We start from the raw sequence: 17,934 nt of genomic DNA, 5'->3' as shown, positions 1-17,934 counted from the left end.
TAAGAAAGAATTTCTAAGTCCTTACCTTCTGTATATACTCTTTCTAAAACTGATTTGCCTGAAATAGGCCTATGTGTTCATGCATATTCTCCTTTCCCACCTCCTTTTTCAAATTCATATTGTTTTTTCTACTTGTCAAAAGACAAGTTCACCTCTTTTAATGGCAGCATTGCCTCCAGAGTGCCTGATAAAGGAGCATTTGGAAATATTTGTTTTAGGAAAGTCTTCTCCAGTGGTTAATTAAAATTTTATGAGCTTCCCAAGGATTTGTCTACCCCTATTTATAACACGTCTGTTAAAGCTGAAGTGTGGAGTTAGAATTGGTGCATGGTGGTCTGTGTGGGAAAGTTCTGAATTCAGGTGTAATGTAGAAGGGGGTGATGGGAGTGGATGATCTGGTTGGGCTGTTTGTCAAGGAGCTTAGCACCGTCAGCATTTTATTCTTGGGCTGGTCAGATTCTCCAAAGCATCTTCCCATGCTCCTCCCTAGAGGGTAGGAGGCTTTTTTAGGAGCATAGTGGGGGAAGGGGGCCGGGAATCTCAGTTTAACATTCAGCCTGTATGGTTCCCATGTCCACAACTGTACTTCATGTCCTCTAGTCTAGAGACTTGTTTTACCTTCTCCAGAGAATAAACCTCCAGACTTTTTCCTGGGGCAGTTGTTAATAGCACGAAGTGGAGTAGAGCATCTAGAGATATTCCTTTGCTTCAGACAGCTTACACCCAGCCCTGACTCCCTTTACCCTTAGTTCCAAGGTATCAGATACCATGTCCTGTGATTTTTTTTTTTTTTTTTTTTTTGAGGATACTGCAGAGTAAATTGGTTTGGTTCTGAAATGCTCCCACTGCTGACTTGGGGTTTTAATTTTTATATAGTAAAATTTGCTAATCTTTTTGGCTTTTGGAATTTCGAGTCATGCCTAGGAAAACCTTAATTCTCCCACCTCCACTCAGAATTATCAAAACAGTCTTCTTTGCCTTTTGTAATACTGTACTTTTGTTTGGTACATTTAAATCATTAGTCAGTGTGGAATATATTTTAGTTCATGGTGTGGCAGCAAGAATTAAACACTTCTTTTCCTCCAGAGGATAGCTGTTTGTCTTAATACCACTTATTCAATAATTCATTTCTGGACTTCCCTGGTGGCACAGTGGTTAAGAATCACCTGCCAATGCAGGGGACACCGGTTTGATCCCTGGTCCGGGAAGATCCCACATGCCCTGGAGCAACTAAGCCTGTGCACCACAAACACTGAGCCTGCGCTCTAGAGCCCGCAAGCCACAACTACTGAAGCCTGTGTGCCTAGAGCCCGTGCTCTGCAACAAGAGAAGCCATCGCGATGAGAAGCGTGCACACGACGACAAGAAGCCCCCGCACCACAATGAAGAGTAGCCCCCACTCGCCGCAACTAGAGAAAGCCTGCGCGCAGCATCAGAGACCCAATGCAACCAAAAATAAATGAATAAATAAAATTGATTGAAATGCCACCCCATCATACACTGACTTACTCTTTCTGTTTTTGTTTTATTGTGGTAAAATACGTACAACACAGAAATCACAAATTATCCGTTCCTTTATGATCAGTATCTAGGAGCACTTATTTGAGGAATGATGACCTTGATAAACATAAAATTCAGAAAAGGCGGTGAAGGAAAATATGGAAGAATATCCTGTCTACTTCTTTTGTAGTCCTGGTTCCCTCTGGGCACTCTCCTGTCCAGTAGTTCTGCACCCACTGGACTGAGTTGAGCTATAGCTGCCAGGGAGACATGTTCCCTTTTGTGACAACCACTTTGGTATTTCTGTGAGGTGTTTGTTCCTTCTCCAAGTGGAAGTTAGAACAGAGGCATTATAACATATGACTGGTTTAGGAACTTGTTTAAAGGTTTACAAGCATGTCAGAGTCTAATGTAGTTTTTATGGTTTGACATACAGTCTTTAGGTAATAAAATTTATCAGCTAAAGTAAATTTGTTTACTTCCTGTATTGTATGATGTCTCTGATTATTTGAGTCCTTTTTTTTTAGAGCTGGGCCTTTGAATTTGGGAAATATTTTCTAGTGGCATTTGTGATTAATTATTTTACTTAAAAATTTTGAGCTTTTATTATAAGGAACTAGATTATCTTGTTTTAGGAATAGCCTGGCTGCTTATTCAATCAGTCAGTCAGCATTGCTTATTTGACTGCCAACTTTGTAGATGGGCCTCTCCTTATACTGTAAGAAGATAAAGAAGAAGGAAGGTATTTCTTGTCTTTGCGATAGAGTTTAATAAAGGACTTTATAATTTGCTGTCTGATAAATTATCAAATAATACTTGCAGTATATGCAAGCATATAATTCTAAAAAATGAAGAATTCTCACCCTACAGGAACTTATATGTTTCCAGAGATGGCCCATACTCATCAGGCTTTTGAAACCATGGGAAGGCTGTTAGCTGCCCTTATAATTGGCACATAGGAGGGGAAAGTGTTTAGGCTTGTGAATGACTGTCATTTTTCCCCCCATGACATTTTCTAGCAGCAGAGGTATTGGAGTGTTAGTTTTGAATGGCACATCATTTTGTAGAGAAAATAAGTGATCAGTGATTTAAATCACACTGATTTCATGTTGTATTTCTTCTTTTAGATGTCATCATTGCCAAGAAGAGCAAAAGTAAAGGTCCAGACTGTGGTATCCAAAGATGAATTCTCTTCCTTCTCTGAGTTGTAAGCATACTGGTTTCATATGGGGTGGGAGAATGATGTGTATTTTAAGGAGATGCATTCTGCCATTTACTAACTTCTGAAGTCATTTGTGTTGAAGAAGGCTGTGTCTTTTTCATTCATTTATGTAACAAATATTTATTGAACTCATGCTGTGTCCCAGGCTGTGTTTAGGTGTTGGTGATAAACTATTGGACAAGGAGAAAGTGACCAACTAAATATAAAATATATACACTAGAATATAAGGTCCATGAGGGCAGTGGAGTTTGTTATATTCCTTTAGAGCACAGTTTCTCAACTTCAGCACTATTGACCAGATAATTCTTTGGTACAGGGACTGTTCTTTACATTGTAGGATGTTTAGTAGCATCCCTGGTCTCTACCCATTAGTTGCCAATAGCATCCCCTCCCCCACCTCAGTTGGGACAATCAAAAATGTCTTTAGACACTGTTTAAAAATGGAAAAACTCACTATGACTATGGTGTGACATGACCCACTTATTACGGTAATACATGATTTCTTATGTTTTGAGTGTACAGGTGCATGTATTGGTTAGGTGAGAGGAGAACGGAGGGAGACCTGTGATTTATAATGTATTGGAGGGTATTTCTGGTCAACTCTCTTGTTTTAGTTCTTAGCAATATCTCTTCATATTCTGTGTTCACATCACTCCATTTTATATTAAACGCCTTCTACCTTATTCTTTTTTCAAAAAGCATATATCTCTTTTTCACCTTTAACATTTGGCTTCATTTTTTCTGGAAATTTTTCTATCGTTTTACTTTTAGATCATCTGCCTCTGAAGATGACAAGGAGGATAGTGCCTGGGAGCCCCAAAAGAAGGTCCCCAGAAGCCGTAAGCTGCCTGTTTCCAAGGAATCCAAACTGAAGAGGGCGCCACGGGTGAAGAACACCCTACAGACCAAAGATGGCTCAGAAGGTGTGGCTGTTAAGGAAGAGCTGGTAGGTGCTTTAGCTCAATAGAGGGAACACTGCCGTGCCTTCCTAATTAGTGATGCTACTTTCTCCTTACATGGACTAGGACAAAGTAGGTAAATGGCAAAACTGCAGGGCAATGGTGCCTTCTGCCAGGGGCCTTAATAGTACTTACCATCAGATCCACCGTGTTGGAGCAGAAGGAATATTTGTCAACTGGCACATATGTATATCATGCTGTAAGCAAACACTGTGGCTACACCAATCTGGATTAAAAAAACCAACAACAATAAATTATAGGCTCTGTTGCAGTACTGAAAGGATTATGCATTTCCAAAATCATTCACTGTGGTATTCCTTTAAATAACAGCTTCCCTAGTTCATTTAAAAGAATACTCTTTTAATATGCCGTGGATGCGTGACTTCCCAGGGACTCATTTATTGTGTATAGAGGGGACATTACATTGTACCTTGCTGTACCCTTGGATAGGGCATTTGAATCGATCTTTTCTCCTATCAGCCAGCACCTCTGTTTCTTCATCTTTGCATGCAAGCTTTTCACTGAACACACTTTTAGTGGGTGGGTGGGTAGGCTTTATCTATAGCTGAGAAAGTATTGACTTGTTGGCAGAATTTGGAGGTTTTTCATTGAGCATGGCATAGCTGCACTTAAAAGTAGCTTGACTGCCTAATTAGGAAATATCTCTTAGTTCTGGGGTTCTTTGTATTGGGGTCACAAACCCTTTGAGAATTTGATTATAGTTATGAACCTTCTCTTCAATAAAATGTACACATAAGTTTTAAAGTATGGTTCAAGAGCTTAAGAACCCTTGTCATGGTGACTTCTTGATCCTTCCCATGGTGCTTGGTATATGTATATTTCTTTTAAAGGGAAAAAGGGAATTCACATGGAAAGTCTCTCACTTAAGAGATATTCCACAAGTTTTTTGGCTCAATCAAAGCACATGGAGCATGTTAGACTATTTCATTTCATTGGTTTGACATCTTGTTCTTGTGTAACCACCACCAAACAAAATAATTGAAAACCCTAATTAGGTGGAGCTAGAATTGGTTTTGGGTGGAGGTAGAATTGGTAGCCTCTTAATAATTTAAAAATCTATGGTTAGCAAACATTGTAGACAAAATCCATCATTACTCAGTCTCTTCCTCTCCATGTTGCTGTAATTTGCCAGTCCACTGGCCATTCCTCTTCATTCTTTGAAGACTTTAGCTCTTGCTTTGTATCTTCCTCTCTGCATCTTCTTTCACTATTCTCAGTGATACCCTCCTCCACTTGGATGAGCCTTCTAATACCCTGTGTTCCTGGTTCTTTAACCTCCCCACCTCCAGTGCCTTTATCTTCTTCTCTGCCTTCACCACACCTCTCGTGAGCTCAGCCTGAATCTTGTCATGTGCTACCGCTTGTCTAGAAATCTTGTCTAGAAACTGTGCTACCACTGACATTTCTTTTCCTCCTATCTCACTTTTATACCATCAGCTCATCATTTCCTGTTTTTTCAGCTTACTTGCTCAGGTGCCCTCACTGCCACAATTTTGCAAATTTGTCACAATTTCTCATCAGTAGTTCTCAGCCTAGGGAACTTGAAAAAAAAAAAAAAAACAATGCCCAGGCCCCTTTTCCAAACCAATTAAATCTGGAAAGAATTTTGGAGGTAGGCCTTGGCACCAGTGGTATTATTTTCTTAAAGCTCCTCATGTGATTTTTATGTACAGCCAGAGTTGAGATCCATTACCTAATTCTTTGACTCTAGGGCTCTGTCACTGTCCATCAGCCCTTTTCTTTTCCTACCTAATCTAGCCTAGATTACATAATCACTTTTTATTGAATAGTCTCACCATTTTGCCCTTCTTTTATTCGATCTTACATGGCTGATTAAACCCCAGCACTGGGTGAGCCATAGCCTCTCCTGCCTGCACTGAGCAGCTAACCATTGCGGGAAACAGTCTCACCAGTGGCCTAATTTGTTTTACTTTAGATTCATAATCTCAGACGTCAAAATTGCATCAGAAATACCTGGTAACCTCATTATTTTTCTTCAGCAGGTTTGTTTTTCCATCTTTTTCTCTTTTCTTAAACTTCCTGAATTCCTTTCTCTTCTCTCACTCAGCTGATGACATTGCCTTTTATTTATTTGAGAATATATGAAGTTTCCAGCTTTCTCATGACCAAGCTATCTATATGTGTGTTCACCTTCTGTCCTATTGCCATGGAGGAAATGTCATTCCTCCTACCAAGGATTGGTTCGCCGCTTGGGCTTAAGATTTCATCCACTCTTGTGCAAGGTCTCTGTTCCCTCTGTCATCTCCTTTCTTTTCTCTTGTCAACTTTTCTTCCTCAATTGCTACAGAGTATAAAATGCTGTTTTACATCTAACTTTTAAGAAGCCTTCCCTTGACTCCATATCCCTTTCCAGCTATCTGTCAAGCTCACACAATACAACACAAGGTCAAGGCCAAGGCCTGCTGACTGATTCAACTGGTAAAGATACTTACAGTGAGCCACTTTTTTGATCTAGACAGTTTACGACTTTCAGAGATAGCAAAAAGAAGAATGGTCAGATTCTTCCTGGAGTTCTGGGTTGAGTTATAGGCTACATAATTACCATTTGAAGTGTTAAGAATGATTAAAAAACCCATGAAGGCAAAAGATAACGAACTGTGATTTTTCGGTGTGTCAAAGATTCAGGTTAAATATAAGGAGGAAAAATATTTTCATAGCTTATTAAACTTGAGTTTGTCACTGAGGAAGGCTGTAGAATCTTAGAAGCTTTAAAAATGGAGAGTTATTTCCATATTTTTGTTTATTTATTTTATTTTTGGCTGCATTGAGTCTTCGTTGCTGCACACAGGCTTTCTCTAGTTACAGCGAGTGAGGCTACTCTTTGTTGTGGTGCACGGGCTTCTCATTGCAGTGGCTTCTCTTGCTGCGGAGCACGGGCGCTCAGTGCGTGAGCTTCAGTAGTTTTGGCTCACGGGCTCTAGGGTGCAGATTCAGTTGTTGTGGCGCACGGGCTTAGTTGCTCTGCGGCATGTGGGCTCTTCCCAGACCAGGGCTCAAACCTGTGTCCCCTGCATTGGCAGGCGGATTCTTAACCACTGCACCACCAGGGAAGCCCTTTCCATATGTTTTTGATCTGTGTTTTGATCTAAACATGTTTGGATTCACTTTTCTCAAAATTTTTGGTCTTTGGAATCCTTTACACTTTTAGAACTTACTGAGGACCCCAAGGAACTTTTGCTGAGTTGGGTTATATCTATAAATATTTACCATATTAGAAATTAAAAATAAGAAAATATTCATCAATTAAAAAAATAATCCTATTACATGTTAATGCAAATAACATGTTTTAATGAAAAATAAGTATATATTTCCCCAAACAACAAAAAAATTAATGATAAGAATGACGTTGTTTTACATTTTTGCAGATGTCTTTAATGTCTGATTTACTAGAAGATATTTGAAATAAAAAAGAAATCCCAGCCTCCACACAGATGTGTATTTGGAAAAGGGAATGGTGTTTTAATAACCTTTTCAGATAATTGTAGATATTATTTTATACTATACCAAAACTCAGTAAGTGGTAGTTTAAAAGGTTTCATTGTGGAATCTGTAACCATACTATATTCTATTACATTAAAATCCATTGGTCTGTGTTGTTTGAATGGCTCTTTTACCCATGCATGATTTTGTAACGTTATATGTTGGTCATTTGGAAAATACTGGTTCACTAATTGATTTACTGTGAGACAACCACTGCACGTCAGTATGCATTGGCCTGCAGCAGAAGTGCTTTATGTGTACATTTGTGCTTTCTGTACATTTCAGTACAGACTGAAAAAGATGTGCTTTCAAGGATTGAAATTTTAAAAATTAATAACTTTTACTACTTCATTCTTAAGTGAAGCTGACCTTGTTTTATTGCAAGTGTGTGACAGTGAAGGGAACAGTGATTTCTAGTACAGCTTGGTGCCACTGCCTTGTTTTTTTGCTGCCATTGCTCTTGCACCATCAGTGAAATGTCAAACAGTGCCTTGGCATTATTATGAAAATAGTTGTGACCTTGCAGACCCCCTGAAAGGGTCTCAGGAGTCTATGAACAACACTGAGAAACCCTAGGTAAATTTTGCCTGAAGACTCCAGAGAAGATACCTTTAAGTGTCTAATTTTTGTCTGCTGGCTTTTCTTTTTTTTCCTCTTACTTTAAAGCCCCCACCTTTAGTCATTTTACTTTTTCTTTATTTCTTCATCTACTTCCTTTTCCCTCTCCTGGGAGGTAGTCTGGGTGTGGTAGTCATGGTAATGATGGTGGTAACAGCAGATATTTGATTGCTTACCGTTAGCCAGGCGACATGTTCAGCACTGCATTTGCATGATATTACTTAATCTTCACAACAATCCCTTGAGGCAGGTGCTTTAATTATCCTGATTTTATAGACCAGAAAGCCAAGGGGAGAGATGTTAAGTGACTTGCTCATGGATCACGGATAGTAAGTAATGGAACTGGGTTTCTAAGTCAAGAACATGATTTTGTCAGTATTTCAGGAACCAATATATCTCTCGTGGGTGTTTTTACATCAGCCATGCTCATAAGAGTGGTGTATAAAACCAGAGTGCCGGTTAATAATTAATAGTTTGATATAACTGTCACAAGGAGTTAAATTCTTATGGCTAGCACTGTCTCTCGTTGGAGACTGAAGTAAGTAGGGAATTAAATAATGGTCAGAAATTTACTTGATGAGCATGGGCTCCGAATAGGAGAATTAGATAAATATTCATTTGAGTTTATTGAATGCCTTCTTTGGTCGAGGTACTGTGCTTGTCACAATGAGAACTGAATGTTTTACCTGCATGAGTCTAAGGTAATCTGATGTATCCATCTCACAGGAGGGCTGTCTTAACTATTGGGAGCAAATTACTCAGAATCTGTTTGCTAACCTTTCCTCTTCTTTGTATGTTACTTAGAATGCTGATCGTATTTGCTTTCTACAGTTCTCCTTTTTCTGTTCCTCTAGGGCTGACAACTCTCTGTATGATTGACACATTCTTTAGCTATGTCAATTAATTTGATCAGGTTATCATCAACTCTTATGGACTTGAGGAGGCATTCTATTTTTATACCTCTGTTCTTATCTATTATGTTCCAATTAAAAATGTAATACTTGGAGGGCTATTTAATGTATTATATATCATTTCCAGGTTAGGTGGTGATGGGTGGGCATTAGGATGGAGGGGGTGTGCTCTTTATTATAGTTCCCAGTATTTTCAGTAGTCAGTAATTATGGAAAATTATCTGATAGGAGAGAAAATTCAATATTGACTGAAATTTAGTTTGGGAGCAGTTCTTTTGTTTGAATTTGTGCCATCTACATCACTTAGGTAACTAAAAACAGGCTAGCTTGTGAAATTGTGAACTCGGTGGGGCAGGGTCTGTATCTTATTTACTACTCTAGTCTCAAAATGAGTGCCAGATGTCATTGCTTCACACCTGAGTTGTCACCTGGGGGGAGGGGTGGGTGGTGCAGAGAGTAGCCCTTGGACACCTGCATGTACTGCTGTGCAGCCTCTTACTAAGGAAAAGTGCCTGGTACTACCCTGCTGTCCTGCCATGTTTTCTGTTCTCTTTCTGCGTAAATTGGTGGCAGGTGTAGCATGTGGAGTTTTATGAACCTGTGACTGTTACTCTTCTCCCTCTAAAGTGTTGGCTTTTGATTGCAAGTTTTTGTTTTTTTTTTTTTTTTTTTTTTTTTTTGCGGTATATGGGCCTCTCACTGTTGTGGCCTCTCCCGTTGCGGAGCACAGGCTCCGGACGCGCAGGCTCAGTGGCCATGGCTCACGGGCCCAGCCGCTCCGCGGCATGTGGGATCTTCCCGGATCGGGATACGAACCCGTGTCCCCTGCATCGGCAGGCGGACTCCCAACCACTGCGCCACCAGGGAAGCCCTGATTGCAAGTTTTAAATCTTGTTTTTTCTGCCAGGTGTACACCTATTCTCCACTTATTTAAAAAAATTAAACCTTCACCTGCAGTTGTGAAAATAATACAGAGAAATATCATGTACCCTTTATCACATTGCCCCCTATGGTCACATCTTGTAAAACTATAGTTAAATATCACAGCTAGGATATTGACATTGATAAATCCACTGATCTTATTTAGATTTCTCCAGTTTTATTTGTATTCATTTATATGTGTGTATGTGTATGTGTATATTTAGTTCTATGCAATTTTACAATATGTGTAGGTCTGTGTGTCCACCACACAGGACAGTCCTATCACAAGGATCCCTAGTATTGCCCTTTTATTGTCATACCCACCTCCCTCCCAACCTCCACCCCCATCTCTGACCCCCAATAACCACTAATTTTTTCAGGAATATTGTATAAATGCAATCATATAGTATGTAACATTTTGAGATTGGCGTTTTCCTCCACTTAACATAATTTCCTTGAGATTCTTCCAAATTATTGTGTATGTCTACAATTTGTGCCTTTTCATTGCTGAATAATATTCCAGAGCCATTGGTTTTTATCATCTAATTCTTGTGTGATCTCTTTGTGATTTGATAGGATAGCTCTGTGCCTATTGCTGATGTTGATTTGGAAGACAGAAAAAATAAATTGGAGACTGTGCAAACTCTGAAAACAGCAAAGATGAAACGGAAAAATTCAGCTCAGTCACCTTCAGCTCGGAGGACCAAAAAGCTGAAAGCTGATGAAGAAACCAGCAAAGCCAGCAGCTTAGAGAGCAGGAATAACAGCACAGAGACACCGTCCACAAGCGCCACGTGGGAAGGTGGGTGCAAGAAGGAGGAGAGTGAAGACGACTTCACATGCAGTCAGTCCCCTTTGAAGAAAGTGAAGACAGAAATGTGTCCTCAGGGGCAGCCTGTTAGGTTTCCAGCAAATGCCAACAATATTAAGGAGGAGGTGGAAATGAACTGGGACATAGTACAGGTATGTGCAGCCTCTTTCTGTTACTTCAATTTGTTTGATTCCTTTCTTTTTGACTGGGATGGGGCTAGGGAAGGGCTGGGAGTTTTCAGTTCTCTTTTCACTTTTGCCAGTGGTCTCTGGAGGCTTTGCCCACTGGTTCCTTTCCTGGGTATGCGGTTTGGTATTATTGCTTATTGTCATCAGTTCTTTAGCTAAAAGCTGTGACCTCAGACAAGGTAGATCTCCGCCTTGGTGTTCTAGTGAACATGTCCTATACAGACAGATTGCATCAACAGATTGGGCCCTCCTAAGTTCCTTGTTAAGTTTTTGCTTTGCACTTGGACTATATTGCCTATAAAAGCAGTGCAGGTTATTGTCATTGACCATTAGTACATCTGTTAACTCTTAGTGTAATGTTGTAATAGACGACGAACAAGGCCTAGTAATTTCTTAAAGGAAAATTTTATCCAAATTCTAACTTGAGCTGCCATAATTATACTTCTTAATACAGGAGAAATTGGATTTCTCCCAGTTTCTTTAGCTGGCTTTGGGGATGGTAGAGAAGACCTGAAGAGTGACTCTTAAACAGTAATTCTCAACCTTCTGTCTGTCCCAACACACTCTGGGAATGGTTCAGACTTAATCATAGCAGTGCCCCTCAGTGTAAATGGGGATAACCTCCCTCCTTATTGTCTGTCCCATGGTGATTTGATGTGTACTCCTTCCTCTGCTGTGAATTACTGCTCTAGAGCTTGGTGCCTCTGCTGGGTTATACTACTTCTCAGTCTGGGATTGTCTGTGTGTTACCTTTTTTTCAGAGGAACTTCTTTTTATCCATGCTGCCTTTTCTATTACCTATTAATTGAACATCACCAGTAATTTTTAATTATGATTTTTCTTCTCTCTGACTTATTAAGGAATAGAATGTTGCCTCATAGCTTTCTTCTCCTTCTTGTTCCTGAACAGTTCAGAGTTTCCTGGAGAAACAGTATAATTAGGCTCCTTTCTATGCCTTCTTTTTCTTTTTTCATTTAGGCCTACAAAGAATTGTTTTAAAAGGTTGATTCATGGCAGCCTGAATCAGATTCACCCTGAAGGCTTTCTTAACAGGCAGACTCCTTGGTTCCAGTCCAGACCTACAGGGGCAGGTGGATGTGTCCCACTTCTCTTCTCTTCTCCTTTACTTTTAAGCTTACCTCTGCTGTTGACATAGATCTACCTTTAGTAGTTGACCCTGAGCAGGAGGGAGGGAGGGAGGGAGGGAGGAAGGTTTCAAAGCCCAGGAAATCTCTTGAACTGTGGAAATAAGTTTTACAAAAGGAAGTCAAGGGCTACTTATTTTATGAAACTTTGCTTCACACCCCTATCTCCTAATCCGTGTAACAGAGAAAGAGATGAAAATAACCCTACCTTTGCCAGCTGTCTCTTGGTTACAAGTAATAGAAACCTGCTTCTAATGAGCTTAAGCAGAAAAGAGTTTATTACCAAGGACCAGGGTCCTTTCAGAGATGCAAGGGACAAAGTGTGATCGAGTCTCCTAAAGGCCTTGAACCAAAAATTGGAAAACTGAGGACTCGAGGAAGTCATTTTCTCAGTTTTCTCTTTTTCAGAGTTTTCATGATCACCCAGTTTTGCTCCTTCTCTGTTTGTCTGAGTTGTTATTTCCTCTCAACAGACCAGATTTCCCTGCTTCTTCACTGAAGGTGGAAGGTGACAGCTCCACAATTCATTTACCATTAGTTTTAGCTTGTGAAGAGGGAGAAGTGTACAGAGAGAACAGGTTCCCAACTGCCAGAGGGTGAGTGGCAGAAGAGCAGCCAGGAGTAAAAGCTTCATTTGTAAATCGGTAGCAGCAGTGTCCATGGTTGTGTTGTTTGAATATCAAATGGAAGCAAGTTTTCCGGTCCTAGAACTATTTTTATGGCCTTTGGCCATATTATTTGGGTAATATAGGTGTGCTAGTCTTTCTGTTCAATTCCAAGCATTTTTTCTCCTCCTCCTTACTGAAAGTGATTTTGACAGCTCAGACAAGCGTATACGCAGAATGTGGCACTCCTTGCTTGTAAGTTGGGAGAAGCGGTTGCCTCAGCTGCCTCCCTGGCTGAGCACCCTGAGGACAACTAGTACGCTCAGCATTTTCTAGATCGGTTTAGGGAAATTGCCTGGGGAACTTTAGGTGTGATTTACATGTTTGGGTTTTTAAAAAATTTACCCAGATTCAGTCATCCTTGTCTAACTTGAGTTACTTTTACAGACAAGTCTTTTAGTGTATGTGGACTTCCTGTCCTATACTTTTTATTCTCTATAAGCAGGAGACAGAATCATTCAATCTTAGCACTGCATTCCTGCTTCCAAACATGTTTGACAATAGTGGCAGGTGTTAGGGGGAAAGGGGCTGAGAAGAGCGAGGGTCAGCAATGCCAAGTCAGACAATCAGGAAGGCTTTGAACATTTGAGTGAGGACCAGAGTCAGTGAAATGCCTGTGGTATGCATTTTATCTGTCACAAAATGAAATGTATGTCCAGGTTCTTTGGGGAAGCCCTAACAAGTTCCTAGTTAGTAGGAAATAGTCAATGGAAATTAATTGTATAGCAATTATTATTACTAATTGAACATGAGGGAAACGTCATTTCTATTTCCTTCATTTTGTGTGCTGTTCCCCATGGACCCTACCCACCATGACACTTTGATCCTCTAAATGTTTTTTCTCTCCAAGGTGTGTTTCTCATTTCTCAAAAGTCCACAGCCTTTTCAGGAATATCACTGTCTTGTTTGGGGAGGGAAAACTACATTGTCAATACTTAATTTATTTGTAGACTTTACATATAAACACACTTTGTGTCTATTTCCTAATCAGATTTGGCGATCACCAGACTCCTTGAGAAACAACCTACTTCAGCCCTTCCCCCAAGCCACAAATGTGTGGTTGCCATTAGAAACTAGTTTTTGTTAAAGTATATTTTATCACTACACAAATATATTGTGAGTACCATAACCTTTGTAAGAATTTTAAAAGGTGACTGGCTACAAGCAGTTTTTGAGAAAATTAAATGCTCCCAAGTGGTGATTGTTGTTATGTAGTGTCTTTATTTTGAGGGGGGTGGGCATGGAGTAGCTATATAGAATATGTTAGTAATGTTTGCTAAGTTAGGGAGGAAAAGCAAGCAAAAACCCCATTATTAGCCATTTTCCCCATTCTTGCAAGAAGATGGTGTGGGATTATATAGGTGAAGAAGAACATGGGATGAAAGAATAGGGGAAGGAAGAGAGACAGGAAGGAGGCGGGTGTCTCTGAGTTGGCTTTCTCGTTGCACTTCTACACCTAAGCATGCACCATCCGTTAGGTCAACCTGTGTGTTCCAGGAGGGATTAAGGAAAAGAAATTGTATTGGCCCTTTTTATTTTTATAATTTAGCTCGTGGTATTTATTATGGGCTTAAAAAAAACTTTCTGAAATATATGTATACATATATGCATATATATATAAAATTGTACTTAAATATGCAACTCATGAATGTTTAAAATTGTAACCAAAGGGCTTCCGTGGTGGCGCAGTGGTTGAGAGTCAGCCTGCCAATGCAGGGGACGTGGGTTCGTGCCCCGGTCCGGGAGGATCCCACATGCCGCGGCGCTGCTAGGCCTGTGAGCCATGGCCGCTGAGCCTGTGTGCCCGGAGCCTGTGCTCTGCAATGGGAAAGGCCACAGCAGTGAGAGGCCTGCGTACCGCACACAAATAAATAAATAAATAAATAAAAATTGTAACCATTGTAACAAGCTTTCAGATCAAGAAACAGAACATTACCAGCACCCTACAATCCCTTCATACCCTTTTTCAATCCTCCATCCCCTTGCCTAAAACCACTCTTCTGACTTCTAACAGCATAGTTTTTCCTTTTGCAGTCTTTAAGGAAACTTATGTGTGTGGTAAAATAAGTGATATAATAAAATGAATAGGTAAGGGAAAAGAGAACAGCAGTAATCAAAACTGTTTTAGAAGGGAGGTGTCCAGTTGCTGGTTTGATTTTGAATAAAAAATTCTCTGTCAATCTACTCATTTGAGTGTCATTTAATTTAGATGCTAATTCTTTTAAAATGCTGCCTGTATGATTAAGGCAATAGTTTAGCTGTTGATACCCAGCAGTTTTCTTTTTTAACTGAGGAAATGGGAATATAGATTTTGAAGGAGGAAATTCTCAGGCCACTTGCAGAGAAGGCCATTTTGTTGGAGGTTTTAGACAGTAGAGGACAGTATGAAGGCACCATGTCTCATCACAGTTGGATTCAGGAGGAAAAGTAGGGCGATTTGATTAATTTGTATTGATACTTTTGCCTGAAGAAAATCATCTTGCTTTGCACACAAATCAAATTTCTGAAAAGGAAATATAGCTTGTGGGACTTTGGGCAATTTACTTAACTTCTTTGGGTCTCAGTTTTTGTATCTGTAAAATGAGTTAATATTGAATATGTAAAAGTGTGTAGAACATAATAAGCCCTATACAGGTATTAGCTTAAAACAACAACAGTCACAAAAAGTGTCTATTTAAGTCTTAGAGGTGAAAAAAATATTGAGACTGCCTTCCTTTTTACTTTACCCTCATTCCTATTCACCAGTTAACTATAAAAATTATTAAAGTAATAAGTGTAATAGTTGAAATAAGTAGTAGTTTAAAAGTAAAAATTTTAGTCGTTCCCTGCCCATCCCTAAAGTTTGATCTCTACTTTTAACGCTTAGCTGTTTCTTTGGTGTTTGCCTCATCTGTCTAAAACACAGATGCTGGGCCCCACCCCAGAGGTTCTGATTCAGTTGATCTGGGGTGGGGCTCAAGAAGTTACAGTTCTAACAAGTTTCCTGATTGTGCCTATGCTGCTGGTTTGGGAACCACATGTTGTGAACCGCTACTCTAGTCCCCAAATCTCATTGACTCATAAAATGTCAAGGGAGTTTACAGGGGAGGTTGACTCAACAGCTGAAATCAAGTAATGAGCAGATCAGTCATTGAGTGGCTTGATATTAAGTATAGGATAAAGTTCAAACTTTTTTTAGAATTCACCATCTAGCTCCATCCCTTTTTCCATTTCTCACTCACCTCAATACACCTTGTACATTTTAGCATTACTGAACATAGAAATTTTAAAAAATATGCAGTGGTTCCTCATCAGTGGCTTTTGATATGCTCTTCTCTCTTCCTAGAATTCCTGCCCTCATTTGGCTGCCTGAGATACCTTCATTCCCTTGTTACTTTTCTATTTCTGCAGAGGTAGATGTTTCTTCCTCCCACGTGCTCTCAAAGAGCCTGTATATGCTTCTGTCAGAGTACAGATCACACTGTATTTTAACTTTCTTCTTTCTAGCTTATAAGCTTCTTGGCAAGAGGGACTTGGCTTTTTACATTTTATTACTGGCTTGGTATGGCATATAATATGAGCTAAAATAAATGTTTGACTAAATTAAGACAGAAGAAATTGGATGATTTGGAGGCCCCAGAGTTGTGACTGCTTGTATGTAGTTTTATTATCCTTAATTTCAAGAAGCAAATTTTCATAAGCAGCAGTATACACTCTCAACACATATGATGCTTCTGGATTTGTCAGGACCTGGTACACTTCAGATGCAGGTCTGGAGTCTTAGCTGTCTTGGGCCCCTTTTAGTTAATAGTCACTGAACTAGTTTAGGATAGTGGGAGCCCATGGGTTCTAACAATCACTCAGTTCCAAAATAATGAGCATTTTTGTCATTTTCGTGTCTTATGTCCGTCTTTCAGAATCTGGCCTTTCAAGGGCCAGCTGAAATGCTGCCCCTGCAGCAGGCCTTCCTTGATTACACCAGGGAGATCGTTCTCTTCTCTGAAGATGTTATACCACTTATTCCCTGGTGTATTCTGTTTTATTTGTACTTATTTATATTAATGTTTTATCTTCCGTTCTAGATGGTTTATTCTGTGAGGACAGTGAAATTTGGGAGGAAGCTTGGGAAAGGATTTTAAAACTATGCTACAATGGTTGGACTTTTACTAGTAGTTAGGAAAGAGTCATTGAAGCTTACGTTCAAAAGAAGAAAAAGAGGAAAAAAATAAGGGACTTATTATAAATGTGTCTTAGAAGTATAATCAGTAGTAATGCAGAAAGGTTGGGTGGAATGCATAGAGAACAAAAAAAATGCTCTGTGGTTTAGATAAAAGAAGATAATAGAAAGGGAGCTTGAGGGGAAAGAACAGACATTTTAGAAGTTCAGTTTGCTTCCTTGGTGACAGATTAGGAGAGCGAGATAGAGAACACACAGTGAAACTGAGGACATTGATTAGAATGCTTTTGGTTGCAATAAGAGAAAACCTATCTTGAACTAGCTTAAGCAATAAAGGAGATTTACTGACTTAGGTAACAGGAAAGTTACCTAAGTGCACTGCAATAGTCTCTCCACAATTCTCTTTGCACTGCCATCCAACTTCAAGATTCTACTTGTATAAACCATATTTCTCCCGAGGAAGAAACTGTACCTGGGTCCAGAGTTCTAAGCCAGATCTTGAGCTTCCTGCTGACTGGACTCATCTCTCTGTCCAAACTCTGGCTGTTGTAATTCTAAAACAACTGGTTACTGAACAAAATGCTGTAGAGTTGGAGTTGAGGTCAAGTGTTCTTCAGCCACAAAGCTGCTACATAATAGGGAGGTATTGTTGGGGGAGATAACCACAGTATCCCCGAAGGTTTCTGTGGTAGGAGATAATGTTAACTGGAATAGGAAACAGGAAGAGGTACAGGTTGAGAGAGAAAATACTAATGAACGTGACTTTGTAGGGGTCAGGGGTGATATCAGGCAAGAGGAGCATTTCTGCATGATGGCGCAGCCTCATGAAGGCCTCTGAAGAGGGAAGCAACTGAGCTTGTTCTAGGAAGTGAACATTGTTCTAGGAGCAGCCCATTGGGGCTGGCTTCTAATGAGGGAAAGACTGGATAAGATGAGATTGGAGAGGGAGGCCCATGTTTTTTGGGTCATGGTAAGGACTTTGGATTCTAAATGCTATGGGAAATCATTGAAAGGTTTTGACTAGTCAGGTGACATGATCCAATATAGATTTTGGAAAGATAATTCTTGTTGTTTTATGGAAATTGACATAGATGAGATTGCTATGGATGCGAGAAGAATATTGAAAGGCAGTTGCAGTAATCCTGGCTTGAACTAGACTGGGCTATAGGGCAGAAATGAAGAGCAGTAATAGACTAAAGAAATATTTTGCCACTAGAGTTGATTGATTCTTATGATAGAGTAGATTTAAGAGTTAAAGGAGTCAAAAGAGTTGAAGACTCTTAGTTTTCAGGCCTGAACTGGTAATTTGAATGGAC

The 17,934-nt window shown here is 39.8% G+C and overlaps 1 protein-coding gene across 1 annotated transcript in view; it reads left to right on the top strand.

Moving 5' to 3' along the window:
- Positions 1-17,934, top strand: part of SRBD1 (S1 RNA binding domain 1) — a 230,725-nt gene that overhangs the window by 2,572 nt on the left and 210,219 nt on the right. Inside the window, 3 exon segments of the mRNA XM_032653507.1 lie at positions 2,628-2,707; positions 3,494-3,668; positions 10,230-10,616. Coding sequence (XP_032509398.1) covers positions 2,628-2,707; positions 3,494-3,668; positions 10,230-10,616 — 642 coding nt within the window.

This window comes from Phocoena sinus, chromosome 13 (genome assembly GCF_008692025.1).
Source record: "Phocoena sinus isolate mPhoSin1 chromosome 13, mPhoSin1.pri, whole genome shotgun sequence".
Taxonomy (NCBI): Eukaryota; Metazoa; Chordata; class Mammalia; order Artiodactyla; family Phocoenidae; genus Phocoena; species Phocoena sinus.
The sequence above is the reverse complement of the archived record's forward strand: the minus strand, read 5'-3'. Positions and strand labels throughout refer to the sequence as shown.